At 35.5% G+C, this 20813-nt stretch overlaps 1 protein-coding gene across 2 annotated transcripts in view; it reads left to right on the forward strand.

The window, feature by feature from the left end:
• RCOR1 (REST corepressor 1) overlaps nt 1-20813 on the forward strand; it is a 128489-nt gene that overhangs the window by 99591 nt on the left and 8085 nt on the right. Inside the window, exons 8-12 of one of the 2 annotated variants that reach the window (XR_012473836.1) lie at nt 1135-1329; nt 10402-10479; nt 10661-10718; nt 13152-13381; nt 16313-19918. Coding sequence is in view for 1 of the 2 variants with exons in the window: in XM_074213153.1 (XP_074069254.1) it covers nt 1135-1329; nt 10402-10479; nt 10661-10718; nt 13152-13381; nt 16313-16354 (603 nt within the window). In the remaining variant the exon portion in view is untranslated. Of the gene's footprint in view, nt 1-1134; nt 1330-10401; nt 10480-10660; nt 10719-13151; nt 13382-16312; nt 20612-20813 lie in introns of those variants that run through there. The other variant, XM_074213153.1, reaches the window with a different exon arrangement.

Genomic DNA, 20813 nt, shown 5'->3' on the forward strand with positions numbered 1-20813 from the left:
CTCTCCCTTTAAAAAAAAAAAGAAATCCTCCATGTCCCTTAAATATAAGTAGTACCAGATGTTACACTGGACAATTATGTTAGATTATGAGTTTTCTTTGAGGAACCAAATGATTCTAAATCTGGAATATAATTAATGTTTTTGTGCTGTCATTTCAAAATGTTTCTTGATCAAAGCATTTTAAATCACCAAGAAAGGGGTAGATATACAATAATAACTGATAGATAATTCATGAATTAAAAAAAAAGAAAAGTGGTTCTCTCAGTGTTCTTATGAACTGAAACTTCAATAGAGCATGAATGATGTAAACTTGTTCATGAATACATAGCCAACATGTTAGAGAGAGACTTAGTAGGGGCAGCTAGGTGGTGAAGTGGATAGAGCACCAGCCCTGGAGTTAGGAGGACCTGAGTTCAAAGCTGGCCTCAGACACTTAATGATTACCTAGCTTGTGTGACCTTGGCCTAGTCACTTAACCCCATTGCCTTACCAAAAAAAGCCAACTTAAAAACAAACCAAAACAAAAAAAAAAGAATTAGCATCATATAGTTTAACAGCTACTACTTAGAGTGTAATGTTTTGCTTCTAAGAAGCTTTGTTTCAAAATAGTCACTATTATTGTTCATTTTTAGTTATTTTTTTTAATGCCAAGCAATGACTTTTAAGCATATCTAAAAATGGTTTCATTAATGAAAAGCATTTAACCTTAATTGTAATGAATGAACAAATTGTGTTTTACTAGCATGACTTTACAGATGTCTATGTTAATTGATATAATAAACTTGACATTAATAAAATTTGAAAAGTGAGACATTCATTTAATGAATTAAAAATTTGTAAATCTTAGCAAAGTTCTGCTTTTTCTTTTTAGGACATTAGGTCATGACAGTACTGAGAACTAAACTTTATTATTTACTCTGTAAATTTATTTTATAACTGAACTGATAATGCAGTTCAGTGGTTTAAAATTTCATTATGAAGAAAATTATGCCAATTGTATTTGAAATTAAGTATAAATAGGTTATACTTATTAAAGAGAACAATCCTTTATTTTATAGGACAATAGATTTCTTTAAGTTTTATTTTAAAAGCATTCTCCAAGCATGAGTCATTTATCAAATATTTGTTTTGCAGGTGCCACCAACTGAGACAATTCCTCAAATCAAAAAAGAAAAGCATAGTACACAAGCTAAAAACAGGGCCAAGAGGAAACCTCCCAAGGGAATGTTTCTTTCTCAAGAAGATGTGGAAGCAGTTTCTGCCAATGCTACAGCTGCTACCACAGTGCTAAGACAACTGGACATGGAATTGGTTTCAATCAAACGTCAGGTACCTGCCCTGTCATACTGATGCTGGGTAAACACAAAATCGACTTAATCAATGATTCAGAGGATATTTTCCTAAGTATTCTGTTCCAATGTCTTACTACTCTGACATTTCATTGAGTTATGGGACTTTATGTAGTTTTTAGCAAATCCATCTCCTTGATTGCATGCATAATTATGGTAGGATATTAAGTTTTTCTTTGTTTTTCATCAGACCGTATGAATTCTGTGGTATAAGAAACTCCCAGTCATTCGGTATTTATTAGTGTTGGATTTGTTGCAGGCACTGTGCTTAAGCATTGTACATACAAAGAAGGGCAACAAGTAGTCACTGCTCTCAAAGAACTTTCAGTCTTATGGGAAAGACAATAAATAATGATATATAATCAAGGTATAGACAGGATAAGTTGACAACAATTTCAGAAGGAAAGCACTCAGGTTAAGAAGGACAAGGAAATGCTTCATACAGAAGGTAGGGATGGGGAGGGAGAGTATTCTACCTATATACAACAGTTCATGAAAATGCAAGGAGCAGGAAAATGGAGTGCCATGTTTGCAAAACAGTAGGAAGGACAGCATCACTGGTTTACAGGTGCATGAAGATGGATATAAGGTATAAAAGAAGACTAGAAAGGTAAGAAGGGACCAGATTATAAAAAACTTCAAAATCAGGATTTTGTATTTTATACTGGAGATAGTAGGGATTGGATAAGTTCATCTGAAAATCATTTGTATAGAACTGAAATGGGGGGGGGGGAAGACCCAAGATACGCTAGAGATTGAGGAGTCATATGAGATGTAGGAGAAAGAATCAGGAGTATAGTACCATGAATATCAAGGAGAAGAGTACTGCTCGGGTCTGTGCTGGGTCACCTTGCATTGGACTGTGTTCCACTCTCAACTTGGTGCTGATCTTCTAAGTTGTCTTTGACTAGAAAATTATTTCAACCTGTCCTTTTGTAGGTTCTGCTGCTCCACGAATTGTTATGATGTTTTTAAAGATATTCAGAGGAGTTTTGGGAGGAGCTCAGACTAATTGTTGCCTTTTCTCTGCCATCTTGGCTCTGTTTTGAATAATTCGAATTTGCAGCACTTTTTTATCGTATACACCATATCATTTGATCTTTATTACAAACCTATGGTCAAAATATTGTCTCTGTTTTATAAAACAGGAAATTGAGGCTTAAAGATTTAAGTAATTTCCTTGTTTCAAATCTCTGAAAAATAGTCATCCTTTGGAAGACTTCCTTCTTTCTTCCCTAAGATAAAGGTGCTATTTTAGCTTAATTGTGACTGATTTTACAAAAATATGAGAAAACAATTATAATTTGAGAGATTGGACCAGTTCTTTGTACTAGAAAGCAAGTAGAGGAAGCCTTTTTTGACCTTTTCTAGGTCTGTTTTGGGCATAAGAGAAATATGAAACCTGTTTAGACTAGATATTTCTCACCCTAGAACAGTCTTATCTGAACATCGAGTTATCCTTCAAAACATTTTTGTGTCACAGACTTCTTTAGCCATCTTTAGACTTGGATCCCTTCTCAGAATCATAAATAAAATAAATGCAGAAAATAAAAATTTAAGGTTACAAAGGAAACCAATTGAATTGAAATCCTGTTCAGTTTTTAAAAACCAAGTTCATAAACCTCAGTTTAAGAACTGGTGCTCTAGAGTGTTAGTCACAATGACTAAACTCACTTTTAATCAATTTTTATTTACTTCTCAAACCTTTGTATTCTCACTTTAAATTTTAATATCCCACTAAAGCTGTTCTTTCAAAAGTTAATAACAATTTAACTGCTAAATATAGTGATTTAAAAAAAAATCTCATCCTTGACCTTTCAAGTTTTTGACTCTGTTGACCAACCTTTCTTCCTGAAGGAACAGCAGCCTCTTTTTCCCAAAACTTTTGACAGTTGTTCTAGTTCTCCTGCTTGCCTTTTTCTATCTATGAAGGGTTATTATTTTTTAAAATAAGTTTTATTAATGCCTTTTCTTGTTACAGTCACAAGAGTTTATTCCCTAAGCCCCTTTGAAATGCTTCCTTGTAACAAAGAATTACAATTAAGCAATAAATATCCAAGATGGTGACCACAACTGATTTTATATATATACCACATTGTCCTATTTGTCTTCCTGTCTCTCCGTGTTGGCATATATTTCATTATTTGTTATCCTCAGTCTCTTGACCCCCAATGGTTCCTTTCCTCTTTCTGTATTTTTTCTTTTGATCTCCTGAAATCTCTGAAAAGATTCTATTTCATTTTTATCTTTACATATGTAGGATCTATAGTGTATTTTATATAATAATACTTATTTATTGAATAGCAACAAATTTAAAGAATGTAGATTTTACTCTAATCTAGGGCTGGATTTATTTAGACCTATCTAGCTAGACCTTTTAAAAGTTTTTATTGAAACAATAGATAATATATTTTGATTTGCCATTTTAGTGAGAGCTCAGCAGTAGCAATTTGGCCTCATTTACTAAAGCATTTAGTGAACCCACAGGCAGGCCACATAAAATCATACTGTGGGCCACATTTTGGACAACCCTGCTCTAAATGATGAAATATGGTTATGACATAATGTGGTAAAAAAGAAAAGAATTGTCAAAGACTGTATCCGGCTTCCCCAGCTGGCAGCTAATTCTCTTCTACCTCTCCATTTTGCCTTGCTCAACAAGTGAGTATAACTAGTATTTTCAAAACCTTTTCAGGAAATATCAAGAAATTCCTTAGGAAAAAGTTGCAGCACCATACTGCATGTAAAAGGTGTTAAGATTATGATTAGAAAAACAGAGAACAGTTGCATATGAAACAATTTTTGTTATGTACAGTTAGCTAAAGACATTAAATGTAGCAATAGAAGCAGTTGATATTTTTGTGACCCTTTCAGATTTTGTTACCTTATCATTTCCCCTTAGATTGAAACCTTACTTTTGACAGAGAAAAAAAATTCAGCAAAACCATACATACATGTAGCATATATATATATATTACAATCTATACAATGTTTTCCTAGTAGAACCTCAACTTCCCCCACAATAAGAATGGAGGAATATCTCATTTATAGTTATAGTGAACTTACAGTGGTTTTCATTTATATTGTAGATATGTATTGTTTCCTTAGTTCTGCTTATTTCATTGTCTTTTCATAAAAATATTCCCATGTTTTTGAATTCCATGTATCCTTTCTAACTGTATCATATTATACCATTTTATTCATATCCCATAATTTGTTGTTGATCAGTTATTTTCAGTTATGTCTAGTTCTTTGTGACCCTGTTTTGGGTTTTCTTGGCAAAGATATTGGAGTGGCTTGCCATTTCCTTTTCTATTTCATTTTTCAGAGGAAGAATTAAGTTTAATAGGGTTAAGTGACTTGCCCAGGGTCACACACACTAGTAAGTCTGCCTGTTTTCCTTTCCTTCCCTCCCTTCCTACTTCATTTCTTAACATCTCTCACACCAGATGTGAACTTGGGAAGATAAGTCTTCCTGAGCACTCTGTCCACTGCCTCTGCTCTCTCTATGACTTTGGGTATGTGCCTAGAAGAATCTGGAGTGAAAGGAGATGAAAAGCATATTTTTTTTCCAGTGACTCCAAATTTAAATCTAGTAGAGATGAACTATTTTAACACAACTCACAGTGCATTAGTCAATGTTTGGCTTTTTCTTGTTAAGTATCTTACCTAGATCAAATTTCAGTGATGAAAGTGATCTCTGTAATTTCATTTAGTCCAAAACAAACATGGATCTACTCAGTAGTAAGGTTTGAGTAACAAATTCTATCCCTTCCTCTGCTTCCCCCACCCCCGAAATGATAAGCAATCATATTGAGATTAGATATAGCTTAGTAATTTTGTATAAGAAAGTGCAAATAAAAAATAATTGAATGAAAGTGAAAAATAGCATCTCTCAATCCATATTTACACAATATTAGCTCTTTCCTTTGAAAGCAAATAGTGTACAATTCCTTTGGAATTGTTTTGGTATTTTTTTTAATATTTAATATTTATTTATTCTCATTTTGTACAAATAATGTTTTTATACATTAATAAAATATTCTTGTTTAAGAGAAAACAAAATACCCCCCCCCAAAATATAGACTCGTTTGAATGATAAAGTAAAGGGGAGAGAAAAAAAATAAGATTAAAAAAATAGTAATAATTGTAGGTATGGACAGGTGGTGGACAGAGCACCAGCCCTGGAGCCAGGAGCACCTGAGCCCATATCCGGCCCCGTACACCCAAGAATCACCCAGCCATGTGACATGAAAGCCATCCCAACCCCACTGCCCTGCAAATCCCCCCCCAAAAAAAAATTTAAAAAAAGACCCAAAATAAAATAAAATAGTAATAATAGTAGGGGTGGCTGGGTGGTGGACAGAACATTGGCCCTTGAGCCAGGAGCACCTGGGTCCAAATCCGGCCTCAGACACACCCAATGATCACTGCTATGCGGCCCCAGGCAGCCCCCCCCCCCCCCCAATAATAATAATAATAAAAAAAGTGCTTCAGTCTTTGTTCCATCACCAACAACTCTGTCGTGGGTGGATCAGATTCTTTATGATAAGTCCATCACAAAAGTTACTTCCATATTTTTCCAACATTTCCATTGCTGATTGCAACTCCCTCCTTTCTTATTTCTCCACTACCATGTACTATATTTTCTCTCTCTCCTTTCACTCTGACTCTGCTGTAGGGTCACTAAGTGGCGCAGCAGACAGATCCCTGGCCCTGGGGCCAAGAAGTCCCGAGCCCCCCTACCACCCCTTAGGCCCAGCATCCACCCGACCCTATGATCCCAGACAGGCCATCCAATCCCAGCCCCTTGCAAGAAGAAAAAAGGAAAATCTGACCACTCTACCCCCCCATGGTCCATCCTCTCCTCCATCACTCATATCCTCCCCTTCCCCCTGTCCCCCCCCTTCTTACTCCAGATGTCTGTACCCCATTGAGTATATATGCTGTTTCCTGTCCTAACCACCTCTGATGAGAGTGAAAAGTCCCTCATTCCGCCTTGTCTTCCCCCCCTTCCATATCTTTGCAATAGCTCATTATAATAAAGAAAAATCTTATGAAATATCTTGGCCTATTCCCCCTCTCCCTTTTCTTTCTCCCATTACATTTCCCTTTTTTCTATTGACTCCATTTTTACACCATATTTTATCTTCAAATTCAGCATTCTCCTGTGCTTCAACTATAAAAGCTCCTTCTACCTGCTCTATTAACTGAGAAGGTTCATATGAGTATTATCAGTGTCATTTTTCTATGCAGGAATACATGCAATTCATCATCATTAAGTCCCTCATATTTTTCCCCTTCTCCTCCAATGTCTGTGCTTCACCTGAGTCCTGTATTTGAAGATCAAACCTTCTGTTCACCTCTGGCCATTCCAACAGGAACATTTGAAATTCCCCTGCTTCATTGAAAGTCCATCTTTTTCCCTGGAAGAGGACATTCAGCCTTGCTGGGTAGTTCATTCTTGGTTGCATTCCAAGCTCTTTTGCCTTCTGGTATATTATATTCCAAGCCCTACGAGCTTCCAATGTAGTTGCTGCTAAGTCCTGTGTGATCCTGACTGCAGCTCCACAGTATTTGAATTGTGTCCTTCTGGCTGCTTGTAATATTTTCTCTTTGACTTGGGAGTTCTGGAACTTGGCTATAATATTCCTAGGGGTTGGTTTTTTGGGATCTCTTTCTCGGGGGGATCGGTGGATTCTCTCCATTTCTATTTTGCCCTCTGCTTCTAGGATATCAGGGCATTCTTCCTGTAGTAATTCTTTGAAAATGATGTCAAGACTCTTTTCCTGATCATGACTTTCAGGTATTCCAATAATTTTTAAATTATCTTTCCTGAGTCTGTTTTCCATATCAGTTGTTTTTTCAATGAGATGTTTCACATTTTCTTCTAATTTTTCTTTTTTTTTTTTTTTTTGGTTTTGAAGTTATGAGTCCTGATTTCTCGTAAATTCATCAATCTCCCTGAGTTCTATTCTTTGTCTGAAGGATTTGTTTTCCTCAGAGATTTCTTATCTCTTTTTCCATCTGGCCAATTTTGCTTTTTAAAGCATTCTTCTCCTCCATAACTTTTTGAACTGTTTTATCCATTTGACCTAAGCTGGTTTTTAGCATGCTATTTTCTTCAGCATTTTTTTGCATTTCCTTGACTAAGCTGCTGACTTCATTTTCATGTTTTTCCTGCATCTCTCTCCTTTCTTTTCCCAGTTTTTCCTTCTAACTCCCTCATTTGATTTTCCAAGTCTTTTTTGAGCTCTGTCATAGCCTGAGCCCAATTTCTGTTTTTCTTGGAGTCTTTAGATGCAGGAGCTTGTGCTTCCTTATCTTCAGACTGAGTATTTTGATCCTTCTTGGGCTCATTTGCAAAATATTTCTCAGTGGTCTTCCTCTTGTTTCTCTGCTTGCTCATTTTCCCAGCCTAAGCCTGTTTTGGGGGTGCTTCCTGAGCTTTTGGGACACTCCCACAAGAGTCTCAGTGTGTGAGGTTCTGTCCTCCCTCCTGGTCTGTGAATGACCATAAGTGCCCCCGTCTGCCACGGGCCTGAGGTGGGGGAGGGGCCTGCTGTTCTATTGGGGGGGGCAGACTGCGAGCAGGATCTGAATGTGGTCAGAACCCAGCATTCTGTTCCAGGGGCAGAGGACAGAGCTCTGCAGTCTCTCTTCACTCCCCTCCCTCAGCTCAATGGGCTCATGCCCTGGGGGCTTTTGCTTAAGGGCTCCACCTGCTTCTGTTTCCTGGATCTGGACTGCTTTGGCCAAGCTGGCTGTGCTGCTGGCTGCTTGTTGTGTGCTCTGAAGGCTGGGCTTCACCTGCTCTCTCTAGCAGAGGTCCCCCGCTGTTCCCCCAATTTGTGCCTGGTGCTCCCCGGGGCGTAGCTCAGGAAACCCCCCACTGCTGTGAGCCGAGGCTCCCAGAGCCCTGGGACTGCCTCTGTTAGGCTGAAGTTCTTTCACTCTGGCTGGTCACCCTGCCCCTCCAACCCCAGGGAGCAGAGCCTTTCTGCTCTTTTCCAGGTTACCTTGAGTAGGATAACTGCCTTACTGGGTCCCTCTGTGGGTTCTGTCTCTTGAAATTTTAGTTAAAGTGCTTAGTTTCGAAGATTTATGAGAGAGCCTAAGACAGGATCCTCTCTTGTCCCCATCTTGGCTCTGCCGCCGCCCCCCCCCCCCCCAGAATTGTTTTGATATTGCTGAAAATAGCTAAGTCATTCATAGTTCTTCACTGTATAGTATTGCTGTGATTGTGTATAGAATTCTCCTACTTCTGTACATTTCATTTTGTATCAGTTATATAAATCTTTCCAAATTTTAATCATCCTGCTCCTCATTTCTTATAGCATAGTAATGACTTCACTAACTTTTAACCATTTTATTTTGACTATATTAAATTAGTTTTTACACTAATAAAAACTAATGCTGCCAAAATTAGAAGGAAAAATAATAAAAAAAATTAGAAGGGAAACAATTTCACAGCTAAGGGTTCAGATCTATGGAAAGGGGAGAAATTTATGACCAAACAAAAAATAGAGTAAAATACAAAATGGATGATTTTGACTGTTAAATTAAAAAGCCTTTTCACTAATAGAATGACCATTTTATCTTTGGATTGATCTAATTATTAAGAAGTTTTTCCTTAAATCAATCTTAAATTTATTTGCCTCTCTCCAACTAGCCATCACTCTGAATTTTGTGCTCCTTAAGTTGAAGTAGAAAAAAGCCTAATCTCTCTTCTGAATGAAAGCCCTTCAACAACTTGAAGTAGAATCATTATACCACTAATCAGTTAAGATCTTTTTATTATTGACTATTTTTCATTATCAGTTATACAATCTGATTTCATGTCATCTGCAAATTTCAGAAATTTCATCTATATCTTTTTACATACAAATTGATAAAAACTTTAGAACTATATGCAGATCCTTGAGTCTTTCTATTGGAGATGGAAAAATTTTCTTGGAATTAGATTTTGTTTTGCTTGTTTAATTTCTCCTTTTGGTCACAACCATTTTCTTTGAACTGAGCATTATCAGTAATGTTGGTTCCATAATTCCATGGGCATACTGATATAATTTTTTTTTACTTTATTTAGTACAGAAGCTTTAATCTTTAATTTTTTTCTGACCTGGGCTTGTTTGTACCCACTTAAGCAGCCTGTTTGCCATCTGCTCCCAGGTCTCATCAAGTTAGTACCAGACTAAGTGCAGAACCCTGAGCAATTTTAGTCTTTTTTTTTTTTAGTTCTTTTTAGGTTTTTTTAGTTTTGCAAGACAGTGGGGTTAAGTGGCTTGCCCAAGGCCACACAGCTAGGTAATTATTAAGTGTCTGAGGTCAGATTTGAACTCAGGTACTCCTGACTCCAGGACTGGTGCTCTATCCACAGCACCACCTAGCTGCCCCCAGCAGTTGTAGTTTTCTTGAAGCTTTAACATTAGTCCTACTGAACTTAAACAATCCATCAACCTCAGCCTAGCTAGCAGCAGGGACTACAGACATGTGCCATGACACCAATCCATTGGTCCACTCACAAATATTTTGTGGAAGGTAGTACTAGTGATTTTTTTGGTTTTTAGTTTTTGCAAGGCAATGGGGTTAAATGACTTGCCCAAAGTCACATAGCTAGGTAAATATTAAGTGTCTGAAGCTTATTTGAATTCAGATCCTCCTAACTTCAGGTACTTTGCTCTAAACATTGTACCACCTAGCTGTCCCCTCTGAGCTTTTTTTTTATGCTATTAGCACCCATGTGCTTTATTTTTCCTAGATAAAATAAATTGGAGATGTTTGCTAATATGAACATAATATTTTCATTAGCCTTTATTTTAAAAATAACGTATAAGGGGAAAAAACACTAGACTTAGAAGAATTGAATTCACATCTTGGAAATGTAAATGAAGATATCTGGTTCAAGTCAGCTAATCTTGCCTCAGTTTGTCTAGTGTTTACTTACATTTTCAAAGTTGTATTATGAGGCAGCACTAGGTAAATGTTTGAGTGTTGTACAAATGTTAGCTATTATTTTTGTTCATTTATAAATAATTTTTTCTACTTCCAGATTCAGAATATTAAACAGACAAACAGTGCTCTCAAAGAAAAACTTGATGGTGGAATAGAACAATATAGACTTCCAGAGGTAAAACTCACTTTTTTCCTTAATAGAATTGTCATATTTGATATATATATATTTAATCATTTATTCATAGCCATCAGTTTTTTTGAGGGATGAGGGGAGGATAATAGAAAAAATGAAAATAGTTCATCATAGAATTCCAAGTATAAAAGGGTTAATAATGACTTATTCTGATTACATTTAGGTTATTCAGAAGTTTAATGCACGTTGGACTACAGAAGAACAACTTCTTGCTGTTCAAGGTATGAAGGGAATTCTGTTTTTTCCTTTTGCTTTGTAATGTATAAAATTTGACTTAATAACATTAGTGTGACTGCATGGGTATTAGAACTACTAGTTTCCTTATGAATCTTTGTACTTATAACCAAATCCAAAAAGAAAATAGCTTTCACATCCTGACTGATTCCTGGAACTGTTGAATTGAGATTTAATTTGGGATTGGTATATATTATATATATTAACTACTTACCTGTCTTCAGCTTAAATTCACAGATATTTGTGTCTCTCCAGTAGGTGTGCTTTTCATGTGTCCTTGAAATAGACACATCTCCCTGACACCACCCCTAATATACCAGCTTGACAAGATCATAAAATCACAGATATATAGAACTGGCTTGGATCTTAGAGACCATCTAGGCAACTACCTCTCTCTGTTTACAAATCAGGAAACTTATGCCCAAAGAAGTTATTTTGCTAAAGTCCACAATGGTTAAGTTAGCAAAACCTGAAAATAATCTTTTCTTTGATGCCACCTTATAATCCTTCTGCCACCAACTTTCACTATTCTCTCCTTGGAAGTTTCGCTATTTCTCTGTATACCAGATATTTTTTATTGTTTTAATCTACTGCTGTCCTGGACACTGTCTTTTTTTAAGAATTTGTGTCTGAGCCTAATGTTGCCCTTGTCTTAAAATTTGTGAGTTTCTGTATATGTTTAATTCCTCTCAAATAATTTTTGACTCCCCATTTACCAATCTCCTTAACTACCATCATTCCTTTTCAACTACCCACAGAGTTAGTGATCCCTTCTCTAATAATAAATTCTTGTTTTTCCATCTCTCCCCTTAAATTTATTTTTCTGTGACCTAAATCATATTACTTTCCTGTTTTCCTGATCTTAACACCTTGCTTTTCAGTTTCTCTATTCAGTTTTAACTTCATAAGTTGATCAGTTCAACCATATGCTGCCTTCTCCCCTTATTCCTTGTCTTTTTGCCATTAATATTTTGCATTAATATTGACCCTATCATGCTTCTTATATTCTTCCAAACTATTTCCTCTCTTCTTAAAACCTGACATTTCATCCTTTCACTTTTAGCTTAGGACTTGGCTACATTTTCATTGAGGAAAATTTAGCCCTTTGCTAGAGTGCCAACCGTGCTAATCATGACTATGATTCCTTCTGGATATTTCTCCCTTTCTCCCTTCTCCTTAGGCCCTTTCCCACAAATTCCTGTGGAAAAGTCTGTTCACTGTTTCCTCTTAATTGCCAATTTTTTCTTTCTTTGACTTTTATAACCTTGTTTTTCACTATTCCTCTTCTCCAAAATTATTTCTTTAAAAGTTAATAATCTGAGGCGACTAGGTGGTGTAGTAGATAAAGCACCGGCCTTGGAGTCAGGAGTACCTGGGTTCAAATCTGGTCTCAGACACTTAATAATTATCTAGCTGTGTGGCCTTGGGCACCCCATTTGCCTTGCAAAACCCCCCCCCAAAAAGTTAATAATCCAATGCAAACCCCTCACTCCTCACATTTTTTGTTCTGCCTTTTTAAATTTTGAGCTTTCTTCCCTTTTTCACTCTCACATTGCCCATTCCATTCTCTGTCTTACTGTCCATATGCTACCTCCTAATCATAGATACTCCCTAAGATTTTCTCCTTAATTTACTTTTTATATACTTTATTTTGATGGTTTCATTAGGCCCTCTAGAATCAAGTATCTATGTATGTATATATATGTCTCCTGGTTCTAACTTATTTTTATCTATCTGTGCATGTTTTGAATTTCACAACTTTTACCCTTTAGCAATTTTAGTAAGCTTATTGAAGTCATGAACTGTTTTGTTTTTTCTCTTTACTTCCAGTGCCCAGCAACACTCCTCATATATTGAAATTGCTTAATAAAAGTTTGCCAAATTTAAGTTGTTCTTGTGGTAGTCTATTGTCAGATGTTGGTTATGAATGGTTAGGCAGTATGAAAGCTATTCTCTTGCTTGATGTAAGCACACACTGGTTTTTGTAATCAGCATAGAGTACTTGATAGACCCACTACCTCTCAAGTTTTCATCTAATGATATTTTAACACCAAATGAATTTGTGATTTCATCAGTGAGCACTCATTCAATTGAATCAAATCAGTAGTAGTTAGCATTGGTTACCAAACTCCTATTTATGATCCTTTCTGAATTCATTTAGATTTATTCTTGGGTGACAGATAGTAAGGTATTCAAAGCTATCCTTAGTTCTTAGGACTTGCTGGAGTTTGTCTAGCCTTCAAGAATCTAAATGCTACATTTTAGTGGGTCCTATACAATAATATGCAAAATAAATAAAGTGTATGAAACACCTTTATAAGGGTTTTCTCTTAGTATTATACATTCTCTGTTGGAGGTGGATGGGATACAGAATATTATTTTTCTTGACACTAAATAAAATGACTTTTTTAATTCTTCAGCAATCAGGAAATATGGCCGAGATTTTCAGGCGATCTCAGATGTCATTGGAAACAAATCAGTAGTTCAAGTGAAAAACTTTTTTGTAAATTATCGACGTCGCTTCAACATAGATGAAGTCTTACAGGAATGGGAAGCAGAACATGGCAAAGAAGAAACCAATGGAACCAGTACCCAGAAACCTATAAAGTCCCCAGATAATCCCATTAAAATACCTGAAGAAGAGGAGGAGGTAAATCTGCAGCCTAAAATCTGACTCTTTTCTTTGGCAACAAATGATCAAGTCAGTTGTTCTAATGTTTTTTCATGATTTTGACAGGAGAAATTATTTTTTATCCATCAGTTGCAAAATATGTTCCTCATTAACTTGTGAATTAAGTGTATCACTAATTTGATATCTTGTACATACTATAGAAAAAAGTATTCCCACTCATATACCCTCCAATAAATTTTTAGTCACCTTTGTGTAAATAATATATGATGTAGATTCTATGGCAATCTTTGATCATCTTTCAGTTTTTCTAGTTAGTATAAGTCACATCTATTTTTTTTAATTTTGTTAGAAACATTTTATTTATTTTGTTTTATAGGTCACATGTTTCTGTCAGACTTGTAGTGCTTGTTATATAGTAGGCACATCCGTTCTGCTTCTAAGGTTTATTGATTGATTTCTCACAGTGGGGGGAGATCTGGCTCCAAAAAGTCCTCCCCTGAACCCAGAATGAAGTAGTAGTAACTTTGCAATGACCTCTGTAGTCCTTAGGTACTTACTGTGTAACACTGGATAAGCCACCCAATATCTTTTTGCCTCAGTTTCCTTAATTATAAAATGGCAGTAATAGCATCTACCTTGCAAGATTGTTCTGTGGATCAAATGAGGTAATTTGTAAAGCACTTGGCATGGTGCTGGTATGTAGTAGGGGCTCTACAAATGCTTGTCTTCAATTTCCATACATCTATACATTCCTGTCACACTATATACCATTGTACTTATTAAGACTTACTTCCCTGCTATATTAGAATTGAGTCCTTCCTTTCCTTTCAAATCCTATCATATCTGTGCTAGTTAGGATATTTCTTCCTTACTAGACTATTGTTAATACTTTCCCAAGTGATTTTTACTCACTTTTTCAGAAACCAGCAGTAGATCTCAGTTGCCTCTGCAAAGTTACACTTTTGGTCTTATTTTTGATGGGTGAAAGGGAGAGAGAGAGAAAAGCAGTTTTTTATGAATTGAAAAAAAAGAAACCAAAGCTCATAGGTTAAGTGACTTGCCTAAATTCATACTCTTGGGATCAGTACTCCTTAAACTTAGGTTTTCTCACTCCCAGTTCAGTGTTCTTTCTACCACTGAAATAGTATGATATGTAATAGAATGAACCCTGAACATGAGAGTCATGACTATCTCTATGCCAACATTTTCAGTATAATATTTATATAATCTGCTATAAAAGATCAGTGTAGATTATTATTGGATATAATAGTCTGTTAATGCCTTTGAAATAATCCAGTTTAATCATGACATTTTACAGATAAGAAAAATGAATTGGTTCAAATCATACAACTAATTAGTGATAAAATTGGAATTAGAACCCTAGGTTACTTATTGTCTGGTTCACTCCTGGTACTATATATTTCACAGTTAAGGAGCCAGGGAGTTGTAGTTTTAACCTATTTTATGGTTATATTTCATTTACTTGGCTTTTCCAAACATCAAATGATTTTAAATAATTTATTTGAATTAATGTAGTGGATTGTAGAGTACTAGCTTTGGAAGAATAACTAATTTGTAGCTGTTGAAATTTGTTCAGATTGTGTCTTTAGAGCTTCAATTTCATCATCTGTATTAAGTGGACAACAATCCCTGTTTGCCCTGCTTCAAGAATTATTGTGATGATCATATAATATAACTGAAAACAGAATGATAAATTTAAAATATTATTTTAGCAAATCTAATTTATCTAGACTATCTTTTCCTCATTGTTCACTAACTTGTACTTGATTGAAAATATTCCTACAGTGGAAGGGAGATAGTTTTGAGCATTTGACCTCATCTTTCCAAGTTCAAACAGGAATTACTTGGTATTTGATACAACTAATATATTTTCCTTCTCTTTAAGAAAAATGGACAAATTTGGCTTTGTCACAGAGGATAAACCCAGATTCTCAAAAGCAACTTATAAAATATAGCTCCTGAAACAATATAAAAGAATGATTATGACCCATATTATCTGAGATTATGCTTTTATAGTTTCCTAAGTTGTTGGGAAGAAGCATTTTTAGTATTGTTTCATACCAATATTCATTATATTTTTATCTATTTGTTGAAGACTATATTGTCTTCATGTACATGATTGTAGTAATTGTGTATTTTATTTGATTTTTAAATATTGTCTTTTTTTTAATAAATCCTTGTTTCTTATGTGACTAAAAACAAAGATAGATTTCCTTTTATCTTGCCATTATAGTATTAATTCCCTCAATTTTTCAAATTTTACATGTGTTTACATGTAAATGCTCAAAGCTATTTCATTTGCCCTTAGAGCCTTTCCATGATCAGGGCTAAGGCAAGAGATCTGAGGCTTTCAGATTTCCACTTTCTGGAGAAAAGCTTCTTCAGACAAAGAATTCTATCCTATAGTGCCTATCCTTTTGCCTTTTGTGGATGTAGACAAAACAATTTTTTGCTTTGGGTAGGTCATGCCCAGGTTGTCAATAGTAGAATACTGATGCAGCTGGTAGCATAGTAGATAGAGCACTGGTCCTGAAGTCAGGAGTTCCTGGAGTTCCAGTTCAAATCTGGCCTCAGACACTAACTAATTACTTAGTGGGGAAAAAAAATACTATAGGAGGAGGGAAAAGTCTATTATACTACCTGTCTTTTAGAATTGTCCAAACAATGAACAATGGATCAGTCCCAGTTTTAATTTAAGTCATTTTCCTTCAAGGTTCAGAAGGGACTGCTTGATCCCTTGGTCTCTAGTCTAATACACTATATCAACTATTAGCTTTATTGCTTTTATCCATGGTGATACATACAGTAAGCAGGAAACCTTGGTTTCCTGTCTCTTAAATCTAACATTCTTTTTGTTTGTACTGCTTCTTTTCTGTTGATGTTCATTCAGTTGTTTTGTCTAATACTCGATTTTCTCCTCCTCTACAGGCTACATCTGTTCTTGATGTCAGATATGCATCCGCTTCATGAAAGACTTGAGTAGCTTAGAATAATTTGCATTAACTACTGTTATCCAAGATATCAGGTATTACCGAACCTCAGACAGCCATCTGCATCATACCTATGTGGACAAGCAGCTATTACCAAAAAAGGCAAACACTTCCAGTCCTGTGCTGCAACTGCCTTAATTCTTTGCTCATTCCTCTGCATTGCCTCCACTTCCCAGTTTGATTTTTTGTTTCATCGGTCCCTGCTGGGGGAATCGCCACATCCCACATAGCTTGTGGGTTTGTTTTTGAACTGTCGCCATAAGTAGGAGCTTCTCTCCTCAATAGTAATCAGAAAGGTGGAAGGGGGAGAAGAGTCAGCTCAGAAGGTCTATTTCTGTATTGCCTGTAATCTTTGCTTTGTGTGTGTTATAATTATAATAGTGATACTCTTAGCTTTCCAGGAAGAGCCTCCAATTCATTTTTGAGTTGACTGACCACCCCTGAGACATCATGCTTCCTTTCAAAACATAAATCTATGTTTGTAAACTGCATCGTGACTTTTTAGTGCTTAGCATTCCAATACCATTCTTGGTTTTTTCCACTTAGGCCCTAATGATGGTTTATAATTATTTGACTGTGATGGTTTAATGGCAGGTGTCTCTTTTAAGTCTACCCTTGATGATCTGTCTTGGTGGAAAATTCACTAATAGTGAACAGACCAGCCTGGGGGTCTGTAGCTTCAAGGTTTGGTTGAGTAAAATGCCATCAGACTGATCATTTTGTATTGTAACCCTGGTCAGACACACCTCCTACATTCTACTCTCTACCTTTATTGGTACTCCCTAGAGATTGAATCCAAACAACTTTATCTGGTGCTCATCCATTTGGAATTGGTGCCTTTCACATTTGGCATCCATATCACTATTATGCTTCAATGTCATCTCCTTTCCTTAAAGCTTGCTGCTTGCCAAAGATGATTGTATTTATATGTGGGGTGGCAAGCATGAGTATGCTTGCCATAGATCCTGACAGGAGCACAGGTTTAGAATTTCTCCTTATTTGTGAGTGGTCGAATGGCTGGTCACTATTTCGTTAAAGCTCACTGCACTTCCCTTTCTTCTTTGTACAATTTGCTTCTTAATCATAACCCCTTTTCTGCACCTATGCACCAATAAGTGATAACAAAAATACTCATGGGTCAAAGGGTAGGGTGTAGAAAATGGTTGGTCAGCTTTTTGATCTAACAGGACTGATTAAAAGAACTATATTCCACTGTGGTATGGAATAATGCCTTTTGATTGGACTACTGAAACTTGTCTGACCATGGCTCTAACATAAAGAGTAGATTTTTTTTTAAACCAGACCTTGTATTATGCAAAGGTGGAGGAGAAGCAAACTAGTAAGCCACAGATTCAGATCTGTGTTAAATTCAAGCCTGCATTTTTTTTAGGTATGATTACCTTTTCCCTAGCATCATCAAATTTGATTTCTAGTTTCTGTTTTCAATACCAAAAGCAAAAATGCTTGCCAGATGCTTTAAGGAACAACATTATTCTTAAAAGAATTTAAAATATGCAATTAAAATTGGACATGTCTTTTAAGTCCCTCTGTGCACCTTGCTTTTTAAACTAATTGATCCTCTACTTAGGAAGAGGGTCATCTGGGAACTGTAGATTTTTAGAAATGCTTCTGGAGAAAGATTGCTCAAGTACATAAGTCAGAGAGAAAAGAACATTTTCTTTTCCTTTTTGTACCTACACAAGGTCTGTGTGTTGCTAGTGGAAGCTATTGAGGAAATTAGAGGAGGAAGATGAGAGGGTCAGTAACTGGTTGCTCTTGCAGGATGACAGTGAGAATAGAACAACACTAGAATAATCACCTTTTTAAAAAAAAAACAGCCAGCCTGTTGCTGAAGTGGGGAATTGACAGGGATAGTGAAAGGAAGAAAATTAAGGGACAATTTTGCACATCTTTCCAAAGCAACAAACACATACTTTCTCTGGGCTTTGTCAAAAAGCTCATTTATTTTACCACAGATAATCTGATTAAGAAATGGTCCCTGATGACAGTGCTTTCAAAGCCAGGTGCTATTGCTTGTAATTTAGAATGGCGAATAGGTCTTTAATCTTTAGTGAAGTAGATTCCTGTCAAGCAATCATTTATGTTTCCTAGCAGCTAAGTTTTGGCACTCTCCCTAAGGGATAAAAAATAGCATATAATATTCATTTGATAGAAAGAAGGAAAAAATAAGTGACCCATCTTTGCTTGACTGCTGCCATTGTAGCTATATATACATAAGATAGCACTGTATTTTTACCTTTGATTTTCATTACACTGTCTTTGCAATGATGTTTTAAATGTAATAAGAAATCACTTAGCTTTAGAAGCTGAGCAGTTTGGTCTTATTTATATTAAGACCCCTTTTAATGGATCAAGAATATGCATCGAATGGTGGCATTCAGACATGTGAAAGTCTGCAATGATAACTGCAGAAGATGTATTGTTCACTTAAATTTTGTTTTCTTTAAAATTATCAATGTGAATGTCATAATTATATAAATTTTTGTGGAAATGGCAATTTTTTTCTCCTAATTATAAGTTATTGTGCAAAATATAGTATCATTAAAGCAAATGATAGTTTAACTTTAGTTTAGAATCCCTCAGAGATATAAAATGTATTACATATGCATAAGTAAATTACATTTGTTTTATTTAATTTTTCATAGGTGTGTAAAGTACTAGGTAAAGTTTTTTTTCACTTAACCATTTAAACACCTCGTTACTTGAATATTGTGTTAACTGTTCCTGAAACACAGTGATCAATTTTGTAATATAGCTCTCTTAACCAAGGAAATGACTATGCCTCAGTTGTGCTTAATAGTTGATCAGTTGTGGACAATTACCATATATGCTCTGGTCCACAGGAGCCATAGATAGTATATATATCACAACCACTGTGTTGTGTCTTGATTAAGTTCATACCAATAAAAATACTGATTTCCTGATAGTTATTTGTAAGTTTTCAACCCAGAGGATCCCTTAATGGTCACATAAGCCTCTAATCTAGAGAGAAGGTCATTGGGTTTTAAAACTCTAACCATGGTGTTCAAACTAGTTTTTAAAATGTCCTTTAAAAAGTTCTCTTAAATAAACCTATACCACTTAAATATACTCATTGTCACTTTAAATTTAAACTGTGCCCTTTATTTGTCTTTCTAAATATCTGATATACTGTTGGTATAATTGCACACCAAATATGAGCCAAACAGTGCATTACAGCTCACTGGGCCACTTCTAGGTGAACCCAGGGTAGCCATGGACTCCTGAATTGAGCCAAGGCCCTATGTACGGCACCAACCAGAAATAAGAGCCTCTCAGTTCCCCCGTTTTAAAGTCTATTGATGAATGACCTAGGATTCAAGCTTTTAAAACAAAATTAATCCCTGTTCTCTTTATTGACTTGAGGTAGTTTTTAGCTAGTCTGATGCTGATGATCTCGTGCAGGGGCCTAATTGCCTACAATCTTTCAGCCACTCCCTGGATTTGTGGAGCTTTTTCTGTTGATCGTGAAGCACAATTGCAGTAACAGTTCAGAAGAAGGAAGGTCAGTATAGTCTATGCATGTTGTATAATAATGAGTGTTTACAGTCATATTCTCTGAAGATGAAAATTTATACTGGATTGTATAGTATTATTCCATTATGTAGATTTTATCAATTTTGTTAAGTGCTTTTAGACAGCTTAAAAAGTTTTTCAAGATTTTAAAATATGTATAAGGTTAAGTTTGCAAATATAATGGAAATGCTGTATAGCTTTTGAAGTGATAAATTACATGTTGGAATTTTAAAGAAAGTATGTTGTAATAATGCTGTTGTAAGTAATATTTTAATGTCTTTTGGGCCTGTTCAGCACATTTATTGTGATGAATGTTCATAGCATTATAAACTTGCTAAGCCATTGAAAGGTGAAAGTTAACTTTGTTTTTCTGATTATCTTTTATTGTAAATGAAATTATAGTGGAGATTGAAAAATTCATTTGTGAAATTCTACATAATTCAGTTTTTTCTATGATTTGCAATGTTTGCTGATATTAAATAAATCCTTTTCAAGCCATGGATGTAATAAAACATGGAGTAAAAACTGCCTCTCTCCCCAATGAAATGTTCTAAACTGATATGTTTCTAGATTTGCTCTTGGTATTGGCAAGGATGTAGTTAATTTGAAAAATGTTGCTTGAAATTTGCTGGCACATTTTTACTTGTTAACCAGACCTTTATTAAATCCTCTTGTCCTCATGGTTTATACCTTCTCTGAGATAAAGAAATCAAATATGTTTGGGTTCTGCCTGATGCACATTCATTTCTGAAATTTCTTTAGTAAAGGCATTTGATTAATTAGAAAGAGAATCTCTCTATCGAAGAGCAGTTAGTTTCATGTCCCTCTTTTCAGATTGAACCACTTTCTTCTTATATTCAGTTTCATGAAGAGTCAATATACAT

This window comes from Macrotis lagotis, chromosome 1 (assembly GCF_037893015.1).
Source record: "Macrotis lagotis isolate mMagLag1 chromosome 1, bilby.v1.9.chrom.fasta, whole genome shotgun sequence".
Lineage (NCBI taxonomy): Eukaryota > Metazoa > Chordata > Mammalia > Peramelemorphia > Peramelidae > Macrotis > Macrotis lagotis.